General features: G+C 39.6%; 1 protein-coding gene across 1 annotated transcript; it reads right to left on the reverse strand.

The window, feature by feature from the left end:
- Positions 1-835: 835 nt before the first annotated feature.
- On the reverse strand, positions 836-13,062 carry MAML1 (mastermind-like 1 (Drosophila)). The gene is made up of 6 exons (XM_009585240.1): positions 13,053-13,062; positions 12,666-12,727; positions 10,532-11,941; positions 7,952-8,221; positions 3,966-4,080; positions 836-1,828 (listed from the first exon to the last, which is right to left on the reverse strand). Exons 1-6 carry the CDS (start codon positions 13,060-13,062, stop codon positions 837-839), a joined length of 2,859 nt encoding a protein of 952 aa, XP_009583535.1. The 3' UTR covers position 836.
- Between the last annotated feature and the right edge of the window lie 8,222 nt (positions 13,063-21,284).

Raw genomic sequence — 21,284 nt, forward strand, 5'->3', positions numbered from 1 at the left:
TAAGTTATGAAGAAACAGGTGCAAAGTAAATGGCTTTACAATTCATGTTAAACCTACTACAGTTTAAAAGTTCTCCCATAAGAAATTCCCCCTTTAAACACAGCAAGGTATAAGCCAAGAACTGTGCCTCTCTACAACAGAGTGCAAACTGCAGCTTAAAAGACTACAATCTATTAAGACGACTACCTAGACTAACTGGCCAGGTTTTAATACTTTCTTTCATCTATCACCAGCATCTAGAAATATTTACTGGGAAATATCACTTGCTTATTTAGAGTACAGGCACATGCTTCAGCAACAGGGAAAAGAAACGATTCAAAACATTTTGCAAGCGTACTCAGGTGCATACAGCCTCTTCTCAAATAAAAAGTCAGAAGTTTGATGGACAGTACTATAACAGCATGTCAAGCTATGAACAAATAATGACTGCAAGTAATAGCTGCAGGAGACTAAGCCCTAAACACAATTTGTGCAACTATTTGCTTTCTTTCTGCACTATTTCTGTGGAATTTTGTTTTATTTTTAAATAATTAAAAAATTTAATTTTAGAACACTGCAAGTGAGATTTCTGAAAGGCTGGCTAGGACGCACACAATTTTTTTTGACCTGTTCAAGCGTGCGACTCCTTAGAGACACCAAGATAAAGCACACTGTTCCTGCAGAGCTCCTTGGTGTGCCATTACCATGTATCAACACTCATTGAGAAGCAGCTCCAGTCCCTTTCCCAACCATTCACCTCTAATGCCTGCAAGTCTCCTCAATGCCACAGGTTTTTTGGTCCAAGTTTTGTTTATATTTCATGAAACAATTAAAAAAGTAGAACCCCCACCCCCATTTTAATGAGTTCCTAACAACTCATCCAAATCATTCATCCACTCCTCTGAAGTCCTGTTTTTCAGCAAAGAGTCTATCAGATCTGTGTCACCAGTTAAGTTCTGAAGTCCGTTATTGCCCGACTGGCCGCTGTAGGCAAAAGGCAGCTCTTGACTGGTTGTCCTCACAGGGTACCCTTGACTACAGTGCAGATTACCTCTGTTGGGCATTTGCTGATTTGGATTCTGGTTGAAAGCATTCAGATCTGGAACAGTCTGGTTCATGCCAGGCAAGACTTGCTGTGAGGGTACCTGCTGTTGCGTAGGTGGGTTTGTCCGCTGCTGCGCACCTAAAGATGACGACAACATCTGCCCAGAGACAGCAGCATTCATAGAGGTCATCGGTCTGCTGGTGCTTAGGCTTACCTGAGGCATTCCTTGGGCAAACTGTTGGTTGGCCATCTTTAGATGAGTTTGCTGCATGTGGAAAGAGGAGCTGGCAGTAAATGGTCCTAAGCCACTGTTTGCTTGTGTCTGGTTGTTAATATTAGGGATACCTTGGTGTTGCCAAGATGGATTTTGAGCCCCCATAGCAGCTGGTACTCTCGCCATCTGTGGCTTAGATAAGGTTGGATTCAGTGCACCTTTATTGTGCTGCTGAGAAATACTTGAGTTTGCTAAGCTATTCTGCCCATACCCAGCAGGAACTGCGGCACCCTGGCCCAAGCTGCCTTGTCTCTGCATCGGTGGCTGTCCATTGGCACTTTGTGTTGCATGCTGGGGAACCATCTGCGTCATACCAGACGCCAAGTTGTACAATCCCCCTCGCTGAATGTTTTGCATATTGGTATACTGAGTCACCCCCCGATCCTGCTGACTGGAGCCCGACTGGAGTGGAGGAACAGAACTGTGTCCAGGTCCCATCTGAATCATGTTCTGGGTCTGAGGAAACATCCGTGGACTACTGGAGCTGGACTGTCCTAAATTACTGACCCCAGGCATGGCTGAAGGTGACCCTGAAATACACAGAAATATTTTGTACATTAAATACCTCGGTTCAACCAGAGCCAAGCTAGACTTGTAGACGCTATAATCCAGAACGGAGGTGCAGCTGCATTCGTGTAAACCAACCTATGCAACCAACACACAGACAGCAGTACTTTAATTAAAGAGCGTCAATTGTTGCTCTATTTAGCACCTCCACCTTGATCTCAAACACAGATATGCCAATGTCCTAAGGAATCTGAATACCACTTCTAAGAGTTCAGCATCATCAATTTTTTAAAAATTGGACTTTTAAGGCAGGACTCCGATATTTCTTTGTGAACAAAGGTATACATACATGCTTTGACATGCATGCACAATTTGCTAGGCTGTTAAAAAATACTACTTAATGCGCACACACATTGTCAGTTATTCCATGCATACATTGTACATCTCTTATTGTACAACTGTAGGGTTTCCAGTCCTGTGTTTTCCCAATTCCAGAAATGTCTTCTATCTTATATAACTTTCACAAATTTTTGGTCAAATATCTTTTGGATTTCCACAATGAAATATTCGCTATGTTAATATGCAATGCTGATAACTTAGCAAGATGATTTGCAAAAATAAGTCTTCTCAGTAAACCAAAAGAGTCCTTTGTTCTTGTAAATTCTGAGTAAAAAAGTTTCTTCCTGTAAAAGAAACAGCCCCCTACTTAAAGCAAAAAAAAAGAAAAGCACTGCGAAGTGTAATGCACATAGTCTCCCCCCACTTCTTACAGTCGACCAAGGGAAACCTACCTACACTAGACTAGTACTTTTCTCTACCTTCAAACCAAGAAATAAGCTGCAGAATTTCTTCTTATTTTAAGATAGCTGAGCAATATTGGCTCTCCGTTATTATGAAATCAATTTTTATTCAAATATATTCAAATAGAATTCCAGTTATATTGAATTAATTATCAACAAAGCACACCATAAAAACACCAATGTTACGGGGGGGTGGATGGGTGGGGGAAGAGTCTTACTGGAACACCACAGTGAAGAGGGTGTACACATACCAGGATTTAAGATGCAACAAATAGTTACAATCAAAACAAACAGATTTAATGATACTGATGTTCATTATAGCAGAACATACTCTACTTCTAACAGGTGTACTACTGTATTTCTGTAGAACAGTGGCAGGAGAAAAAATGTTTCAGCGCAATATTTGAAGGATGCTACCGATCACTGTGTTAACACACAATCCTTTTCTACTGGTATCAAGTTTTTTTAGTTCAGTAACAAAATCCAGTCACAGCTCTACCAGACACTGCATAGTCATGAACACTGTCAGAAAGAGGGAATCACATTTCTATTTGCATCTTTTCCCCTTCAGTATTTATATCTGTGGGAACATAGAGAGTACGGAATCAAAATGAAGGGAATAAGCACTTTTTTGTACTCCAGGTTTATGAAAAAAGACAAGTGGCTTCTTGATGCCCTGTTAAGTAAGGATTTTTCAGGTAAGGAGATAAGTTTTTACTGTTCTCTAGTTCTTCCACATTCATGAAGCTATTCCAGCTTAACAGTAACAACACCTTTTACTTATCAGTGTTAATACACTGAAGACATACCAAGCTGTTTCTCCTACAAAAAACCCATGACACTAACATGTAATGAAGAGAATTCAAACTGCATTCCCTTCTAAAGGTAGCAGGGAGAAGAATATTAGGGAATTTTAAACTCATCCTAGTAGATGAGAGAAATAATATATCACTTATTTTTCCTTAATGAGGGCCTGTGATAGATACAAGCAGTAGTGATGTTAGGCTTCAGAAAAAAAAAATGGATCCTAATATATGAAAGCCAAGGAGAATTTACAAACTGTCAAGGGAAACAGTAGTATAAAAAGGCCTTCAGAAAAATGAAGGTACTTAAGAATTTTACCCATTTCCAAAGCAGTATTAAGAATCAGAAGCTTAAGTTGTCCCAGATATCTGGGACAGCCGAAGCTGTTTATTTGCAACTGCATCAGAGTATAGGTCTAAAAGTTTTAAGGCACAGTGACATGGAAAGATGTTGTAATAAATTAATTAAAAGCTATTCAACCCAGGAAATTTGAAGACACCTTGTTTTTACTCCTGATGTTTTTTCTGTCATTATTTCAATTGCCATGTTTACTTACCTGTGAACTGTCCAACCTGTTGCTGGTACAGATTCTGCGGTTGATCCTGATACTGGGGAGGTGGTCGAGTCAGATGCCGCTGCAGCTGCTGCTCTTGCTGCTGCCGCTGTTTCTCCTAGGAAAGGTCCAATGCAAGACACTTAGAAAACAAGTCAAGTTTTTCCAAGGGTGACTGTCTTGGATAAAAACAAGCTATCTGCATACTTTTATGCGGAGCTGGTAATTAAAGGGGCTTCTGCAGCCTTAAGGTCACTTCAGACCTTCGTTCTCAAGGTTCAAACGCAGTCAGTTTAATGATGAGTGACATGACTAGGAACTCAGAGACAACAGCACACATTACAGGAGTTATAGCAATGCATGTCTGAGGCCTTTAAAACATTGAAAATCTAAGATGTTAGTCTTTTAACCAATAACATAATCAACAGGCATTTTTAGCAATACTCTAAAGACACCAATGGATACAAAAAGAGCAAAAGTGAGTGTGTATAAAAAAATTCACACACACTTTTTTGCTCTTTACCCCCAAGTCAATTTATTTTAGACCTCTCTTTAGAAATTAAAGTACAAGTCATAAATATCAACAATGCTACACAGAAAAGTAAAAACTCAACATGTAAATATTTTCTAGCCCTTGTTTTCAAAAATAAAAAAACTATACACAAACCCTTATATACCACAGGTTTTCCTACAAGATTATGCAAAACTGAAGAACTAAGTTTATAACAGGAGCTATACGAGTTGTTACCACTGTTCAAAACCATTTTCTTAACAACGCAGCAATCAATTGAAACAAACCCTACAAATTATTCAAAATAACCTTGCCTCTTTAAAAGCACATTCAACCCGCAGCTACTTTATGATAAAAACATTTGAAAAATAAAATAAGCAAGTTTTCTATTAGGAAACTTTTGGGGAAAATGAAATTTAAAGCCTTGAGGGGAATGTCCAGAGTGTATGTACATGCACTAACAGTACACTCGGAGATCCCAACAGCGTAAACAGCCAACAGGTTGCTTTTACAATATGAAACGTATCAGGCATAGCATTTCTGGCTCTTCTTCCACAGATATCTTCAGCTGGACTGAAATTCTGAGATAACTAAGTAGCGACACAATGCACAACTACCTACTTATCTGAAGTTGCACAGGGCACAGAAGGGGACAGAAATTCCCTTCCAAAAGTACTGGGGTAAAGACACAAGCAGTAAGCCTTTAAAGAAGAGACTAGAAGGTAACAAAGAGGCAGATACACATTACTACCATCCTTTCGAAATGTCTACAACTAAGAAGCTGTTGAGACATGCAGAGGAATGAAGAGGGCAGGCTGCTTGACAGAAAGGACCTGCTACTCGCAGGACCAGTCAAACCTGAAAGAGGCTGACCACAGAAGCCAAGGAGAGATGCCACAGTTCTGAGAGAAACTAAGAGCTGCAGAACCTGGTTCAGGGGAAGGGAAAAAAAAAAAAAAGATGCAGAATAGCAAATGCAAAGAAACAAAAGCTTTAGAGTGGCAGGGAATGGCACTGAAGCTACCCAAAACTATAATTCTCCTGCAAATTAGAGTTCAACTGATTCAGAAACCTTTTTCTAAAACTACATCCAGTATCATGTGTATCCAAAGAAATAAATATCAAATTAGAATGCTAACAAGATCTAGCTTGACTGGACAGCACGAGGCCAAGAAAAGTGGCAAATGCAATATCCAAGTCTGTTCAGCTCCAAAGCAAAGCTGCTCCTTATTTGGGGTCACAGTCCCAGTATCACTATACAGAGAAGCAAGATGTAGAAGTTAGTTGTAGTTACCATAACTTGACCAGGAATGAAATATTTTCATAATACTGATATTTACTACAGCAACATGTGCTGGCTAAGCAGCAGCAAATAGGTAGGGAAAAAAAAAATTTCAACACTGTTTGAGATATGCTACTTATCACCCTGTTAATATACCACCCCACTGTTCAGAGAGGTCTGACATGTTAGGTTCATTACTTAGCTAAGAAAATCTAATGAGCCACAGCCCTAAGAGCTCTAATAATCGCCATTCACCAGCAGTGCAAAAGCACAAGCAGGATGCCAACACCCTGTATTTCCTTCTTCCTACCTTCTTTCAAAGAGTACCTGTTTGTTAACATTTTGGGAGAGTAACAATTAGTAATTTTTGCCATTTGATATTAATATACAAGGCATCAAAAACTGAGTAATTTACTAAAAAGTATTGGATTTATTTATTTAAGTTTATAGATCACAGAAATCATACAGAAAATATTTTATTGAAGATTTGGGCATTCTTTGTCTTCAACCTTTGATAGTATTTTTATCAACATAATCAATATTTCCACCAAAATATTCCCTTAGCCCAAATCGTATTTTTACCCAAGTATCACGTATCTTTACCAACGTTCAAACAATTTTCTTTAAAACGTTGCCAAGCACATCCTTATGTTTTTATCTACACTGGGTCAACAACTGAAGGGGCTTTTCTGTCACCTCAATCTAGTCCTCAATTTTAAATCTCTAAGCGATCAAAAAAGCCATTAGCTAGGGGTTGGCACAGCCATAGCTCCACAATACTGCAGATTTTACTACTACCCTCTTCCCCTCAAAATATGCTCCCCAACCAAGATTTCACGTTTTCAGTTCAGAGGAGGCTGTATTCATTTCCTTCTTTCTTAAATAAAGCTTCTGATGGACAGTTGCTGCAATAGAGGTTAAGGTGTCCACACACGTACACAACCATTACCTGACCTTCTCTTACCATCTCTATTTTCCAAACTATTATCACAGTGAAAAGCCTAACAGGATAACAACTGCCAACTTTAAAGGTGAAAACATTGAGATTTATCACCTTTTAACAGTGCTAAAAATCAAGGAAATTACATTCCCAACTGTTACTAGCTGAAGGACTCCAGAGCATTTAATTTTTTTTTTTTAATTTTCAGGGATAAATGCAGTTCACTTCTTATTTCATTAAACCACTGGCTCTTTTTTTTTCCCCCTCCCATTATCCTCAAAGACAACGCTTCCCGTGGCTCCTCCCTCTGCCTCTCCCCCATTATCTTCAAAGACAAAACTTTTCAGCAGTACAGATCACTACACTTTTTCCAGAAGATCTGAATACCAGGTTCTCCCTGGGTCTTACAAACCTTCTCTGAAAAGTCATCTTCCCCTTCCTCCACACCAGATACTGATAATTTCTCTGTATGTGCAGTGCCCGTGCCTGGAACATGCCTGTATGGACTTTTAAAAATGAAAAAAAGCACCAATGTCGGGAATAAGGCCCTCTGGGCTGATTCCCAGCTGAAAGACTTGCAGAAGTTTTAAAGCTTAGAAAGATTCACACAAGGAGCCCGTTTCCCTGACAGAGGCTAAAGCAGTTTTCTGCAGTCTGATGGACAGCAGAGTTACATTCTTCTGGCAGAATAAGATGCAAGTTGGATACAGATGTCTAATTATTTTCCCCAAATAAACAAGTGAAAGATGCTTTAAAATTTGAAACATGAGCTGCTGTGGATCTCACAGGGAAGAAAGGCAGAAGGCACGATGAGCTTACAGAGTCCCTTGCTCATTGCTTCCATTTTTAAAGCTCTACAGAACACATCAAGAGTCTCCCAACCTTCTCTTTTATTTTTGCTCTGACTTCATTTGCCTTTCTTCTTTCACAAAGAATTACACCATCGCTGGTATGATACTGTCTCTCCATGAAGGTATTGTTTTGCATTTTCACACCACTCAATTCTGCCTGTTTTCTTCTTTTCATTCACCACAGTGCCTTGTAACAACAGAAAAAATAAGCCTCGGCAATCAAGCGCTATGTGTTTGGATTACTTTTACAGAAACATAAAATAGCAATTATACTTATGATACCAAAGCACCTTGCAGTTTACATTCCTTATTTTGTAAGGTGATAACTATTCAACAAGATCCCAAACGCTGTTTCAGTCCAAAGCAAATCAGTGCAAAGAAAAAGAGACTGCTGGCCCTCCTCACCTGCTCAGCCAGAAGATGTTGCTGCCTCTGCTCCATTAGAAATTGCTGCTTCTGTTGCTCCATGAGCAAGTGCTTTTGTTGCTGCTCCCTCTGCTTCTGCTGGTCCATCAGCATTTGGTGTTGCTTCATCACTGCTGCTTGCTGCTGATTGCTGAGATAAGGTGGGTTGCTGTGGTTACCTGCCATGGAGACATTGGGAGCCTGGGCACCCACGCCAGGGCCCGGGACAGAAACGGGAACACGAGGAACGTTAGGAGAAGGGTTTTGATCCTGCAGAACACAGGAAAAGTGACATGAGTTACAGAAAGAGGTTAGCCCTCCAGAATTTAGAAACTGTATGTAGTTACACAGATGAGGAAAGGCACTTTCATGGTGATGACGACGATTTGTATTATTTTTAGCATTTTACAAGATAAGGAAGAGAGACTTTATAAACAAAGTCTACACAGGGAGGGGAATCATAACACATCTCAGAAAAACAGAAATTGTCAATTATTGATTATTTGTACATTTACACTATTTAATAAATATTAGATCAGTTCCTTATATTTTGCCATCTTCATGCAATAGCTTCTTCACTTGTGAACCTTCTAATGGAAAAGGCAAAGTGTGATACAGTTTCCAGTTCAGCTAATTAAAGCAGCCAAAAACCCATTTGTAAAGTGCCAGACACAGAAGGGACAGTTCACAGTTAAGGTCGGAAGCTCCACAACGTTCAGGAACAGTCTCAAAGCACTTCCCAAAGTCCAGCTCAAACAGGCGAGTATAGCTCTGCGTGCTCCTGCTCAGCCAGAGGAACGGCACCAGTTACAAACACCAATTCAAACACACCAGCTTCAGTTAACTTTGGTAGCAGCTTTTCAAACGCTAAGTTTTACATTTTCATTATACGAAACATTTATTTAAATCCTGCCTCTTCTGTCAACATTTAATTCAGCAAGTGTTTATGCCTCCCCTCCTAACGTTGCTTTTTTTAGTATCAGAGTATTTAGTATTTGCAGGTGAAGGGGAAGGCGGCTACCACTGATCAAAATGAGTCTTAACATACTTTTCCAGCAATCCACCACCACCATATTCCACAGAGAAAAACACTACTGCAGATAAGCCTGTTATTAATTTTTCATAAGTCTGCTTTTTTTGGAGATTGGAACTTGGGATAGGCAACAATAACATGGAACGATCATCATTCAAGATCTGATACTGTCCTCTTTGTACCGGCAAATCCATTTGAAATTTGACAATTTCTATCATTTTGAAGCACAGTTCAGCCTCATCTCAAATTACGCAAACAAATACTACTTTCAAGTTTAGAATTCAGCTAATGGATTCGCCTCTTGGTGCTCACTCTCTGCAGTTTCATAAGAAATCATGAGCCAAATATAGGTAATGCTGTAATAAGTTGTTCTATATGTAAGCTTTTGAGAAATTCTCCAGAAGCATTTATCAGTATTTCTGTTAATTCAGTGCAAGCATGGCAGTGTAGATGCAAGGTCACCCTCATGTTTTTCAGTAAGGGGAGATGTGACATACACAATCATCTCTACCCTTCCCCTTCTTCTTCCATCAAAATGTCGTTAGATTGTTACTTCTGCTAGCTTTTAAAAAGATTATTTTTTTTTTGTTTATCTCAGATTTTTATTTGTATCTCAGTGTGGTCTTTCTCACAGACTAATCACATCTTTTTCACGTTTTTTTTTGTTTTGTTGAGGGAACATATTACTACAGTTGGATCTCCAACAGCTTTTGCTAGAGGAGCTTTAATCCTCGTAACAAAGACCTTTTTTCTCAACAAGCCCTCTAGTATGTGCATTGCAGGCCCATGTTACAGAATCCCAACGAGTCTATACCTCTATCCACTATATAAATTTTCACCTGAAGCATACCTGTAGTATCAGTTATATATAAGGCAAAGCAGCACCATCTGGAATTTTCCTTTACAGGAAAATCTGAAGCATATTGCTTCAAGCAGACAAATATTACTATTACTCATTCTTACAGATTTATTTCTGTCCTATACCATGCTTCCCCAATCCCCAGAGACTTAACCAATAACAAATTCTTAGATTTGAAAAGCCCTAAGGAACACCCAAGAAATCAGGAATACAGCCCCCACTTCCAACTCTCTTCAAAAAAGCAGCAACCGAAGACGTCTTTTTATAGTAAGGCAACTCTGACACAAGTAGGGACTAAAAAGAAGGTAAAGAAATCAAAGCTTCTTTGAGAACACTGTTTAACACTACAGTTTTACATGAGTTATTTTAGGCAAAAGTTTACAAAGCATCTATTTATCTTTGTAAGTAGAAGCATGACATAATTTGTTGCCCACAAAGTATATTAAGCTGGAAATCACACATTACCACGTGACCTAGAACCAAGTATTAAAAACCGTCCCCAGTGGAAAACAGAGTTCTTGATTCTTGTCTCAGCTTATTCCATATTATCATTTTCTTCTTCAAAATCACATGGCAACTGTTTTGAAACAATACCAAGTAACCGGTACTCTAGCCTTACCTATCCAATACCCTCTTGCAAAACCTTAATCTGCTGCTAAACAAAGGTAACAAAAACCAGAACATTCACCTGACTGTGCGGTAGTCGGTAGGCAATGTTTCCAGACTTGGGTTTCAACAGGATCATCCCATTTTGGTCATCGCTCACGTGAGACAGCGGTGGCTGCTGGCGCTGTTGTATGTATGCCAACATGGGAGTCTTGTTCTGACCAGGTACTGTAACCCCCTGTTCACATTCTGCTTTGTAATGTGAAAGAGGTTTGGTGTTCCCGTAGTCTAGCATAGAGCCTTGGCTATTCACAGGGTTCTGGTTTAAGCTGTTTTGCTGATGACCCAAAATGTTCACATGGTAATTGCCTCCAGCTCTCGGTGAGCTTTTATTTCCCATATTAGGCATCATGAGTTTCTGATTGTTGAAGTCTGGCTGGTAAACTGATGGGCTGGTGGGATTGTCCATGGGATATGGGACAGCCAGTGGACTATGAGAAGGCCCAGACTGTTGCCACGTAGAAATCTGATTTGTTTGGTGGACTTGTGAAGCTTGCTGCTGGTTCTGCAACATCTGGTCTCTCTTCTGCTTGGCAGCAATCTGCTGAAGTTGGTGAGCAGAAGACATTTCTTTGGCACTTCCTGCACCCTTCCCAGGTAACAACACATTGGGGAGAGGCCTCTGGACGTTCTGAGAGTGGTTTGATGCCTGCATCATAGGCTGATTAGGATTTTCAGTCATTGACTGACTGGAAGGCTGAAACATAGCCTGAGAACTACCAACCGCTGGAGAGGCGGCACTTACAGGTACAGAAGCAGCACCAATAAATGCTGAACCTGATGAAGTAGATCTCACCTGAGGAGACCCCATCTGTTCCTGTTCAAAGGGTGCTGGGGAAAACTCAGTCTTTATGTTAATATCTTGTGGCAATGGAGTCTGTGCAGCTGAATTTGAAGAATCTGCATCTTTTTTCTCTTCAAAGTCTTCATTGAAGAGATCCTTCATGTCTTCATCTGGCACTGATCTATTCAGCTCCTCAATAAGTTCCTTCCATTCTTGCTCATTAAGATTAAGATCAGGCATCAAGTTATTCTGAGACATAGAACCCCCTGCTCCAGCAATCATACATGGAAGATCATCTACGGGCTCCTGCTTCAGCTCTTTGTTCAAACTCAGAGGAAATGCGTCATCAGCATCACCACCTCCATTAATTTGCAGGCTGGAATCTGGAAGACACTTCTTGCTGATGCCATCTAGCCCCATTGGATGTTTTCCATTAAGTTGTAAGGTATCTCCGCTGCCAGATTTCTTGTCAAGATGATGGAGTGGAGACACAGGGGGCATTCCATTGGAAGAACCACTCACTCCAAGACCATCATCACGACGCAGCTTCTTGGACACAGAAAATACATCACCATAGCCATTCTGCTGGTCTCCGTTCTGAGGGGAAGCAGCACTATCAAGCTTTCTTTTCACAGTCTCATGGAGCTGCTGAAAAGAAGGAAGGTTTTAGTTATTTATTATGTTTCATAGATTAGGATTTTTATTTCTTACCAGAACATTGTCTAGCTCTGAATAAAACATTTTAGGAAAAAAAGGTTAAAAAAAAGGTTACATCTTTGCTTTGATAAGATTTGTTTCACAAGTTATCACATGACATGACTTCCTTACTATAATATCTCAGGGTAAACTTTCAAAAATACATACTATATCAAACAGAGCCCCCTCCTTCAAACAAAACCAACAGCTGCCATATACTTTGAAAACAACAAAAAGTTGAGAAATGGCTGTGAATGGGAATGTATTATGATTTTTCCTATTCAAAATGAAAAAATATTGAAGAATGTTAAGATTCAAATTTTAGCTGAGAATAAAAACCTGTATTTTATTTGGCCCATGTACACACACAGTATAATTGTTCTGGAAGACTGCTTTATAAAGCAGTCTCACATTTAAATATTTAAAGAAAAAAAGAACCACTCCTCTTGTGATTATAATTTTTGGAGAAGAACTATGTATATAAATTTTGTACACAATCACATTTTTGGCACTAAAGCAAACCCAGTTTGTCACTAAGCGAGCACTGTTTCACACTTATGTAAAATGCAATTCAGAGTTCAGTCAATTCTAGCACAGCAGAGTAAGTTTATTCCTTTCCTCCTTTCTCCTATTTGCCAGCTGCTCCTCTCTGCACTATGACCACCAGAGCCCCAACCAGCTCAACAGCTGGCTTCTCGTAGCTAGAGAATGCACGTATTCTTTTTCTTGTAGTGCCACCTAGAAGCAACCAGAGAGTACAGCAACAGTTTTACAACCAGAGTTTCAGAGCCTTTGTTCAACTTCTCTTTCCTGGCTGCATTCTTTCAAATATAAAGTTCTTTCCATTGACCTCAAAAACATCTGAAAACAGAATTCATGCACACAAAGATGACTATAAACTATTCCTTCTCTCAGGTGCATTCTGTAAAAAAAGTTGTGCTTTGCTCGTGCTAGAACACTACACCAACACAGACACACCCGTAGAGCAGAGACACTGCTCAAACAGAGCAGCGCACTTCAAGAGGGGAAGCTCCCTTCAGCTCCCCTAAACTGTACGAGATACCTTTGCACATCTCGGCAGGACACACGAGGAGAATCCCCGCAAAAAGCCACCCGTCTGAAGCATGGTTCACTGACCAACAATCCTCTCAGATGGCAGGAAAGCAGCTCATTAAACAAACCTCAAGACAAGTATGCTGATTTTAATATTACTTGCAGTCTCCACAATGCAGTCCACTAACCCTTGGGGAAAACTGTCTCATCCAAGAACAGGAGAAACCTCAAGATCTCACCACTCAAGCAAGAGGTTGCATGTAGAGCCAGCATAAACCATCAGAAGAATTTTACAGCACTTGCCTGGGCAACAGCATTCTTTGATTTAAGGGCAGAAGGACTGGTTCACAATTAATTGTTGTGATTTTTTTTTTAAACAGTCTACAGTTGGCTGATCTTCGGAAAAAACACTATTTGTTTAATGCTTGCATAGGTAGCAGCAAAACTTATTTTTATCTGAGGGATAGACTGCAGCTTCCCAGGAGACTATGATCTTCTAGATGGTTCACGGAAGTAGCAGAGTAGAGAGATCAGCAGAAGGCCTAGTAGGACAAGGCGAGGTGTACATTTGGAGAGGAGGCTGGAACTTGAATTCTCTTATTTTGAACATTAGGTCTACAGCTTGGAGTAGCACATCTAGAGTGAATTTTTCAAATACCAACTTGAAAGAATAATGGAAATTTACTTATTTGTAAAAAGGCAAAACCAGCACAAAGCAAGGAAGCCTCAACTCAATCGCAACATTTAGCTTTCAGCAAGTTTCCCGTTGTTTACTTAATACTCCAACTGGGAAAACCGAAGCTCAAAGTGGATGAGTAACTCGCCTAAGGTCATATGATGAGTCAATCACTCAAAGTTTGGGAATGGATCCTCCTTAATTCTAAGTCATTAGGGAAAAACACACTCCCTGAAAACTGACATACAAGTAATAACTTATGTTTGTACACTGAACATATTCTTCTCATAGTTGAAGCAAATTTCTATATTAAAGCAGAATATATGCCCATTGGGGTCACTGCTGTAATTATAGTTCATATAGACAACTCAAGGCAACTAGGATTTTGGTAGCACTATAGCTATAATTGCACACAGCTCTTCACAGGCCGCAAAACCCACCTGGGTTGCTGGACAAATATTCTAGCAGTTAATCTGTCCTAAGGTCTTTGCTACTGCACTACACCATTTGCAATACATGCAGCTAACTAGTCTAAAATCAAACCATCCATGCTTATAAGCTACACTTACTGTAGTCTAGAAAAAGATACAGACCCCTAATATCCATCACAAGCTCTTTCTGTCAATAAAAACACATAGGAGCTTTCATACCTATATGAGTTTTAACAGTCATAACACTCCAGTATCTGATTCTTGGTGACATCTTGACTTTATTTGCTCTAGACAAAGTTTCACCTAGAACTATATTCCTTTATCAAAAAAGGATATTAAAGAAAAAATACCTTTAATAAATTCACTAATGAAGTAAAATTTGGGGTGACTGCTTCCAGCCTTGCTTCCCCTCAGCTAAATCTAAGCTTATTTGAAAGATATCCTACCTGTACACGACAGCCAACAGACATGCAGGAAAGAAGAAAATCTGCTTATCTTCTATCCATATCAGAAAAGATTGAGCCCAGTTCATAACCAGGACGCTTAACTTCTGAGTTTTAGAAGCTATTCACCAACTGCACTTGCATCCTAGTTCACTTTTCACATGAAAAAGAGTCAAAAGCGTACTTGGACATTGTGGCAGTAAGCCTACACTGAGATTTATGCTACTGTAGTTAGCTATCTACAATACGGCCAGCTAACCAGCTTAAAACTGACCTAGTAACAGTGTTCCATTTTCTACCTCCTTTCCTCTCTGGAGACAGTGCTATAAAAATTTGTGGGAGCCAAAAGTTACAGGTTCCTTCTCCTCTGTCATTAGAAATATATCCTGATACACTCTATTTACTCACGTTTAATTTTGAATAACAGAACCTGAAATTCTCACATCAAATACATTCATATAACTACTCTGCAAATTATGCAGCTTTCTCTTGTGAAATTCCTTTCTTATATGCATTTCTTACACACTATCTCACCTCTTGATTTCCTAACAGAAAAAGAAATATTAAATTAAATTCTTCCCCAATTTGTCTGTGTCTATCCAAATAATCTGGTTTTGGGGGGAAAAAATAAGGAGCATGTGAGATACAAGTCAGACTGCAAGCTATCTACATATCAAGCTGCTCCAACGGAGTTCTCAAGGCAAGAAAAACCTGTTCTCTTCTGCCAAAACTCAAAAAAAAGAAACACTGACAAAGTAAAGCATAGCCTGCTGCTCACTAAGAAAATCCCTTTAGCTTCAATTTTATTGTCCACTGTCGTTCTATAGGGCACACTGACCCTCTGGTATGCTGTCCACGGTCTCCTCAGCAGAATCAATCAATTTTACTTACAACACAGGAGCCAATCCTTTCCATTGTCACAAGCTCGGATACAGAAATGTACTCCCATTTTCTCAGCCTACTCAGCTTCCCAACAAAAGATGAACTTCCAAGATCTCTGCTATTTAGCTTTGCCTAAAAGTATTACCCCAAAAGCATTTGTCCAAAGTATTTAAACCAATACAGGAACAGTGCAAAGAAAGGGATGTAAGCGGGCCTGAGTCCTGTGGCCCAAGACAGGACAAAGTTTCTCAAAGAGCCACTGACGGGCCATAGGCTGCAGCTCCTCCACATCACGTCAGAGCTGCATTTTATTCACGTGAGCAAAACAGACAGTCCTCAACATGGTAATAAATACACTTACTTGGCAGGAGCACACATGCAAGTCAGGCTGTAACTGTGGATTCCGCATGTGAGGAACACAAACTGAATAAAACCCAGCCTCTGACCATGTAATTCACAGTACATACACTCTGTACTTGACTAGGACACAGGACCACAATGCCAGAGATGGATGCGTGCCCAGTCAAATGACAAGGCTTCCATCAGAAAACAGACAGCACACAAATAATTTTGATAAGCTATATTCAATCTCTGTCTTAAACCCGCCAGTTTTACCACAATGATGCTCAGCCATACAGTGGTCTTAGTGCAGGGGCACGTTGCAGGCTTCATAAAAGCTGTCCACAAACTACCACGGAAGCCCAACAAGAAGAAATTGGAAAAGCTTCAAAACTTCATCTCCAGCTGTTAGCACTGGCAGAGTTCAAAACTTCAGAGTCCAGTGCAGTGCTCTCTTACTGCCTTGGTGGGAAAGGGGCATGAATCACTGATGAAAACAGTTGCACCAAGTTGTTCTGTTTTTTGTTGTTTGGTTAGTTTTTTAAAAGAGGAAAAGATTATTCCAGGAATCAAAACATCAGCGTGAAACACTCAATACCCGAAACTAGTTTTAGATAATAATCTGAAATCAATGACATTTCAATGTGTTACAACTTAACAAGCGCGTGAAAGTTTAGTTCACATTGTTTGCTTGAAAGCGAGAAATCCTTCAAAATGTAGAAATTTTAAACTGAGGTCAACTAAACTGTTTTTGTAAAAACACAGTAATTTGTTGTATTTTGAGTCCTGTAACTGAAGACAGTAAATATATATATATAAAAAAAATAGAAACTGCATGCACGTTTCATTTTTTCTGAAAAAATACCTAGGGAACACAGCAGAAACAAAACTTTAAAAAAATCTGATTCTTAAACTGCGCCTTTTAGGCTCCATAGAATGTTCTTGTTTAGTTTTTTAAAGCATCTGTTACAGAGATTAAAATACTCTTACAGGATTCAATAGAGCTTTAATTTTTTGTATTTTATTTGGAGTATGTTTACCATTTCAGTCTCAGAATTAAGTTATGTCTACAAGGATTTGTCATGAAATACCAGTAAGAGAAATATAATGCTGGTCATTTTCAAAGAAGAAATGCTGTATTACTCTAGAAACATAATAAAAATCTAGTTCCAACATGCCTCCGAGCTGGACACCAGCATTCACCTAGAAGGGGAAACCAAAATAGAATATATTCGTTTTTCTGCCACGGAAGTGGTAGTATTGCAGCACAGATAGGCTCCCATGAACCAGAGCTGACAGTAGGTCTTCTACAGACACAGATTCTCCTCTCCTGCCTGGCCAAGGACAGGAGCAACAAAGATGACAACGTTTTAAGCTGGAACAACGATGCAAATATAAGAAATTGTTGTGTATGAATTTTGGATAGAAAACACAACACTTCCACTACACGACAAGAACTCCCCATTTACTGTGCATCTACACACAGCTTCCAAAGTTGCACTCCCGCTGCAAGGAAAGCATTTTATTACCCAATGCGTTCCTGCAGAACCAAACTGCTGGACTAATTTTAATTTTGACTTTCACTTTAATTCCAGAAGACTCTTGTATTTGGGTGACTGCCTGCTGGAGTGAAGAAGGGCTGTGGATATGCACTTCTATAAATATCCCAAGCCTGCATTAGTCACAAGGGGCAGCTTCTGCTACGCGAATTGTTCTGCTGAATCAAAAAAACTGCTGTGCCTTCAGCTGCAGTGCCGGATCCTCCACCTCACTTGAACTTAACAGCAGCAGCAGATCAGTCACTCCCAGATCCTTACAATTTAGGAAGCATCACTGCATATCTAACTAATCCAGTAAGGGAAATGTTTCAAACATACAACAATACCTCACATAGAATTAAAAGGAGACAAAGAAAAACCTGTCTGAGTTGTTGGGCAACAAACTATCAGACTTGTCAGCAAAAACAAACAATGGTGGCAAGACTACACTGCACTATAGTTATGTATAAATAATGTGGAAAGAATTTGCTATTTTTGTGGTAAAACATAATTTCACAATTTAACACCCCTATACCACAGCTTACACAAAAATGAGGTCTCCTGAATTGTTAGTGTACCAGCCTGAGCTTTGTTAGTGGAATGCTATTAATGCTTGTCAGTACAATCCAGGCAATCTATTCCCTTTAATTTATTACTTTAGGTCTTTTCAACTAAGAAACTTTGCATTGCTCTCTTTATACTTAAATTTCTTTTTAAACTTTTTACTTGGTGCCTTTGCTTAAATTAGAACTTACCTATTATTAATGTAAAAACTTCTATCGCTCCCAAATAAATGCTGGTCTGCTCTTCAGCTTTAACACAAAACATTCCCAAGACAGGCCACCAACCAGACCTTCTCTGCCCATTCCAGAAATAGTTTGTGGTTTTGTGGCAGTCCTAGACAAAGCAAGCCATCTACACAACAACTGCTCTCAGGTAGGGAAAAAAAAACAGTAAGAAACAGGGAGCAGGTCTCCTTCCAAGAGACCACACCATAAAACAAGCAGTGGAGAAGAAAATCCAGGTCTTGTCGTTCTCACTCCTGTGTCAAGGAAACACTTTCTGTTCAGCTCAGTGATACGCTATGTTATAATCTATCAGACAAACACAAGGAAGCCAATCTTTCTACTGCAGAGAACATAAACAGCGTATTAGAATGAATCAGAACCTTGCAAAGAGAAAAAAATGTGCTAGGGGACAAGTCCTTTCTCTTCCCAACTTCCCTGTTTCTCAAAAATGTCGTATTAACACAAGGGACAATACATTATCCAAACACCAAGCATCTACTTTGAACATAGTCTTAATAATGCCATCTTAAACAACAGAAGTATGAAGTAAATTTCAACATTTGAATTCCCCATTAAATAACAATCTCAAAATTTAAAAAATAGGAAACTAGTATGGTTTTCATCTTTTTCCTCAAATGAAGGACAGGCCTACATGGTGCAAAGATCATCCAGGGTGTTTCTGTATCAATACTGCATTCTCTTGGCTTCTGTGGCTCAAATTTTAGAGATGCTTAGTAAGAAAACAAAGGATGAATCTGCCCCTTACTTCTGCTTGTAAACAAGATCCATCCAGCTTCAGGATCTAAAACAGAAAAAAGACTAATGGAAGAGAAAATACCTGATTTTGGCCACATAAAAAATCATACAAGATGTTAAGAAGGAAGTGGCGGTGTTATCCTGTTCCCCATGGCTATTCTGAATTTGCAGAAGATGCTCTGAAATACAGCACCTGGGAGTGCAGACATTGTCCACTGTCCACACTTGTGGCAGTGCAGCTTCACGTCCTTCTACTACCAGCCCTCAAATGCTAGATCACAAACCTTTACATTTACATCAGCTGCTTTCTCCTTCAAGGATCAAAATAAATGCTTTATTAACTTTCAACGCAAAGTACCAGTTTCCAAGAGAAGATTCATATGCAGCTTCATGGAAAACTCTGGATCATAACAGCAGTGATAGCTGATATAATGCATGTTTCACTGATCTAGCAGCATTCTTCTGAAAGGAATGTGGCCAGGATATTTTAAAACAAGATAATTTTGGTGTTCATCCAAACTTTATTCAATATTGTAAACCAAACCCACGTCCTTCCCGTACAAAGCACATGCTTGGTCTTGATAACAGCTACTTGATTGCTAGAGGTAAAATACCAACCTAGAGAGGTACCTTTTACGCCAAAAGAATGAAATTAGCAGCAGAGGTTTTCTGTTGTTGTTTTTTTTTCCAAAACTTGAATTACTAAGCAAACCAACTTTATACCCTAGTAACGAGGTGATGAATCAGCAGCTGCAATTAAGCTTACAGTCATGTATCCTAGGAAGGAAACAGCAGGCCAGCACGAGGAAGAGTCATTCATACACTAAACCCCTCTTCTGTTGTGTAAATTGGCCACTGGCAGCAGCTTCCTGTACAAGAAGGGCTTCCCCAGATGTGCAGGGTATTTCAGAACCTCACTGCTGTTGAGAGTCCTCATTATAATGGATGCTAATTAGATCAAATCCACATCCAAAGCAATTTAAAAGAAACAACACCAATGAATCAAAGACGTCTTTCTTTTAGAAGGTCAATATGAAGACGTGTGGTGGCAGTTTAAGCGACAGGATTTGACATGCTAAAGAGCTCTGTGTGTAACAAAAATAGGCATTATTAATGGATAGAGCCCCATATGCAAAAAGCCTTAAAGCCCAGACAGGAAATAAATAGAAATCCCACCAAGTCCTTAGATAATAAAAATACAAGTTTGGGTCATTTTTGTTCTGACACAAGTTTACATTCAAGATCAGTCTACTAAACAGCAGCTACCTGGGAAGTTTTATGGAATCCCCATCAGGAATGCATGAGGCTTCCTCTCTTGCTCAAAGACTCTTCTTTAACAACCATCTGAAGTGCTCTAACTGTGTCACAAGTACCTTAGTCTTCAGAAAAGTCAGTACGTCCTACATGTATATTAGCAAGAATAGAAACAATTCAGCTGAATACCAATTTCAGTTCATCTTGTAAATACTACAGACTGCACACATGCTGCCTAGTGCTAGCTACATTAAAGCTAACACAGATGTGCCCAGTGTTTCACTATTTCACATCATGTCCAGTCATACCCAAGTAAACTCTATCACGATTCCATTTTAAAAACGGTAACTAAACAAGGTTCAAGACAGCAGAGGATCACACCCTCCTTCCCTTCCAACCTGATCAAACACACATACCATCTTAAAAACATGATTTAATCTATGTTAACCTGGAAATGTCTCATGCTAATCCAGTATCCCCTTTTAAAGCCACTCAGAACAGTACTGTACCATTTTCATGCAGGCCACCATTTAGAAATACCTGGTTTTAAAAAAGACAGGTATTAAGACAGGCAACCTTTAAGAGGGTATCCTACTAACCTACATTACTGACACATTAGTACATAGCAGTATATTTAAAGGGCTCAGAATAAGTTAAGCAATAGCTATCTTGATATACAAACAGAGCTGTATGAATATACCCTGACAACCAGAAATGCTAGAGAAGCCAGAGAAACATTAAGATTTTGAGCCAAGCCAGTTTTTAATGGGTGGAGTGGGATTCCCATAGTGTTCACACCCACTAGAGCGAGTGGCAAATAAGCAGCTGCCTTTCCACCGAAATTCTTTCCAAGATGTACCAGAATTAATAGATGCATTATTTGTCTAAACAATTTCCCCGCAGTAATAAGCATATCCTTATCAAGCGGCTCCACTAAACCCTGACAGCCTACATTAAAGACACAAACAAGCAAACAAAAAATCCAAAGCCACCGCAGTATTAACGCTCCCCCAGAGTTTCTGCAGAGACATTTTAGGTGAATTAGCCAGAAACAGTTCACAGAACGCTACTCTGAACGACCGTAATCCTCACAGGCGGCCACCCCCTACTCCTCCCCCAGCAGGCAGCAGTCTTT

This window comes from Fulmarus glacialis, unplaced genomic scaffold (genome assembly GCF_000690835.1).
Source record: "Fulmarus glacialis isolate BGI_N327 unplaced genomic scaffold, ASM69083v1 scaffold33269, whole genome shotgun sequence".
NCBI classification, from domain to species: Eukaryota; Metazoa; Chordata; class Aves; order Procellariiformes; family Procellariidae; genus Fulmarus; species Fulmarus glacialis.

Excerpts from the sequence above, each read along its gene's own strand:
- MAML1 (XM_009585240.1), bottom strand. Across the intron at positions 11,942-12,665 it reads AGAAGCCAGCTGTTGAGCTG|CAGCTCCATGAGACTGTGAA; the intron begins GTTGGGGCTCTG and ends CCTTCTTTTCAG. Across the intron at positions 4,081-7,951 it reads AACATCTTCTGGCTGAGCAG|GAGAAACAGCGGCAGCAGCA; the intron begins GTGAGGAGGGCC and ends GACCTTTCCTAG.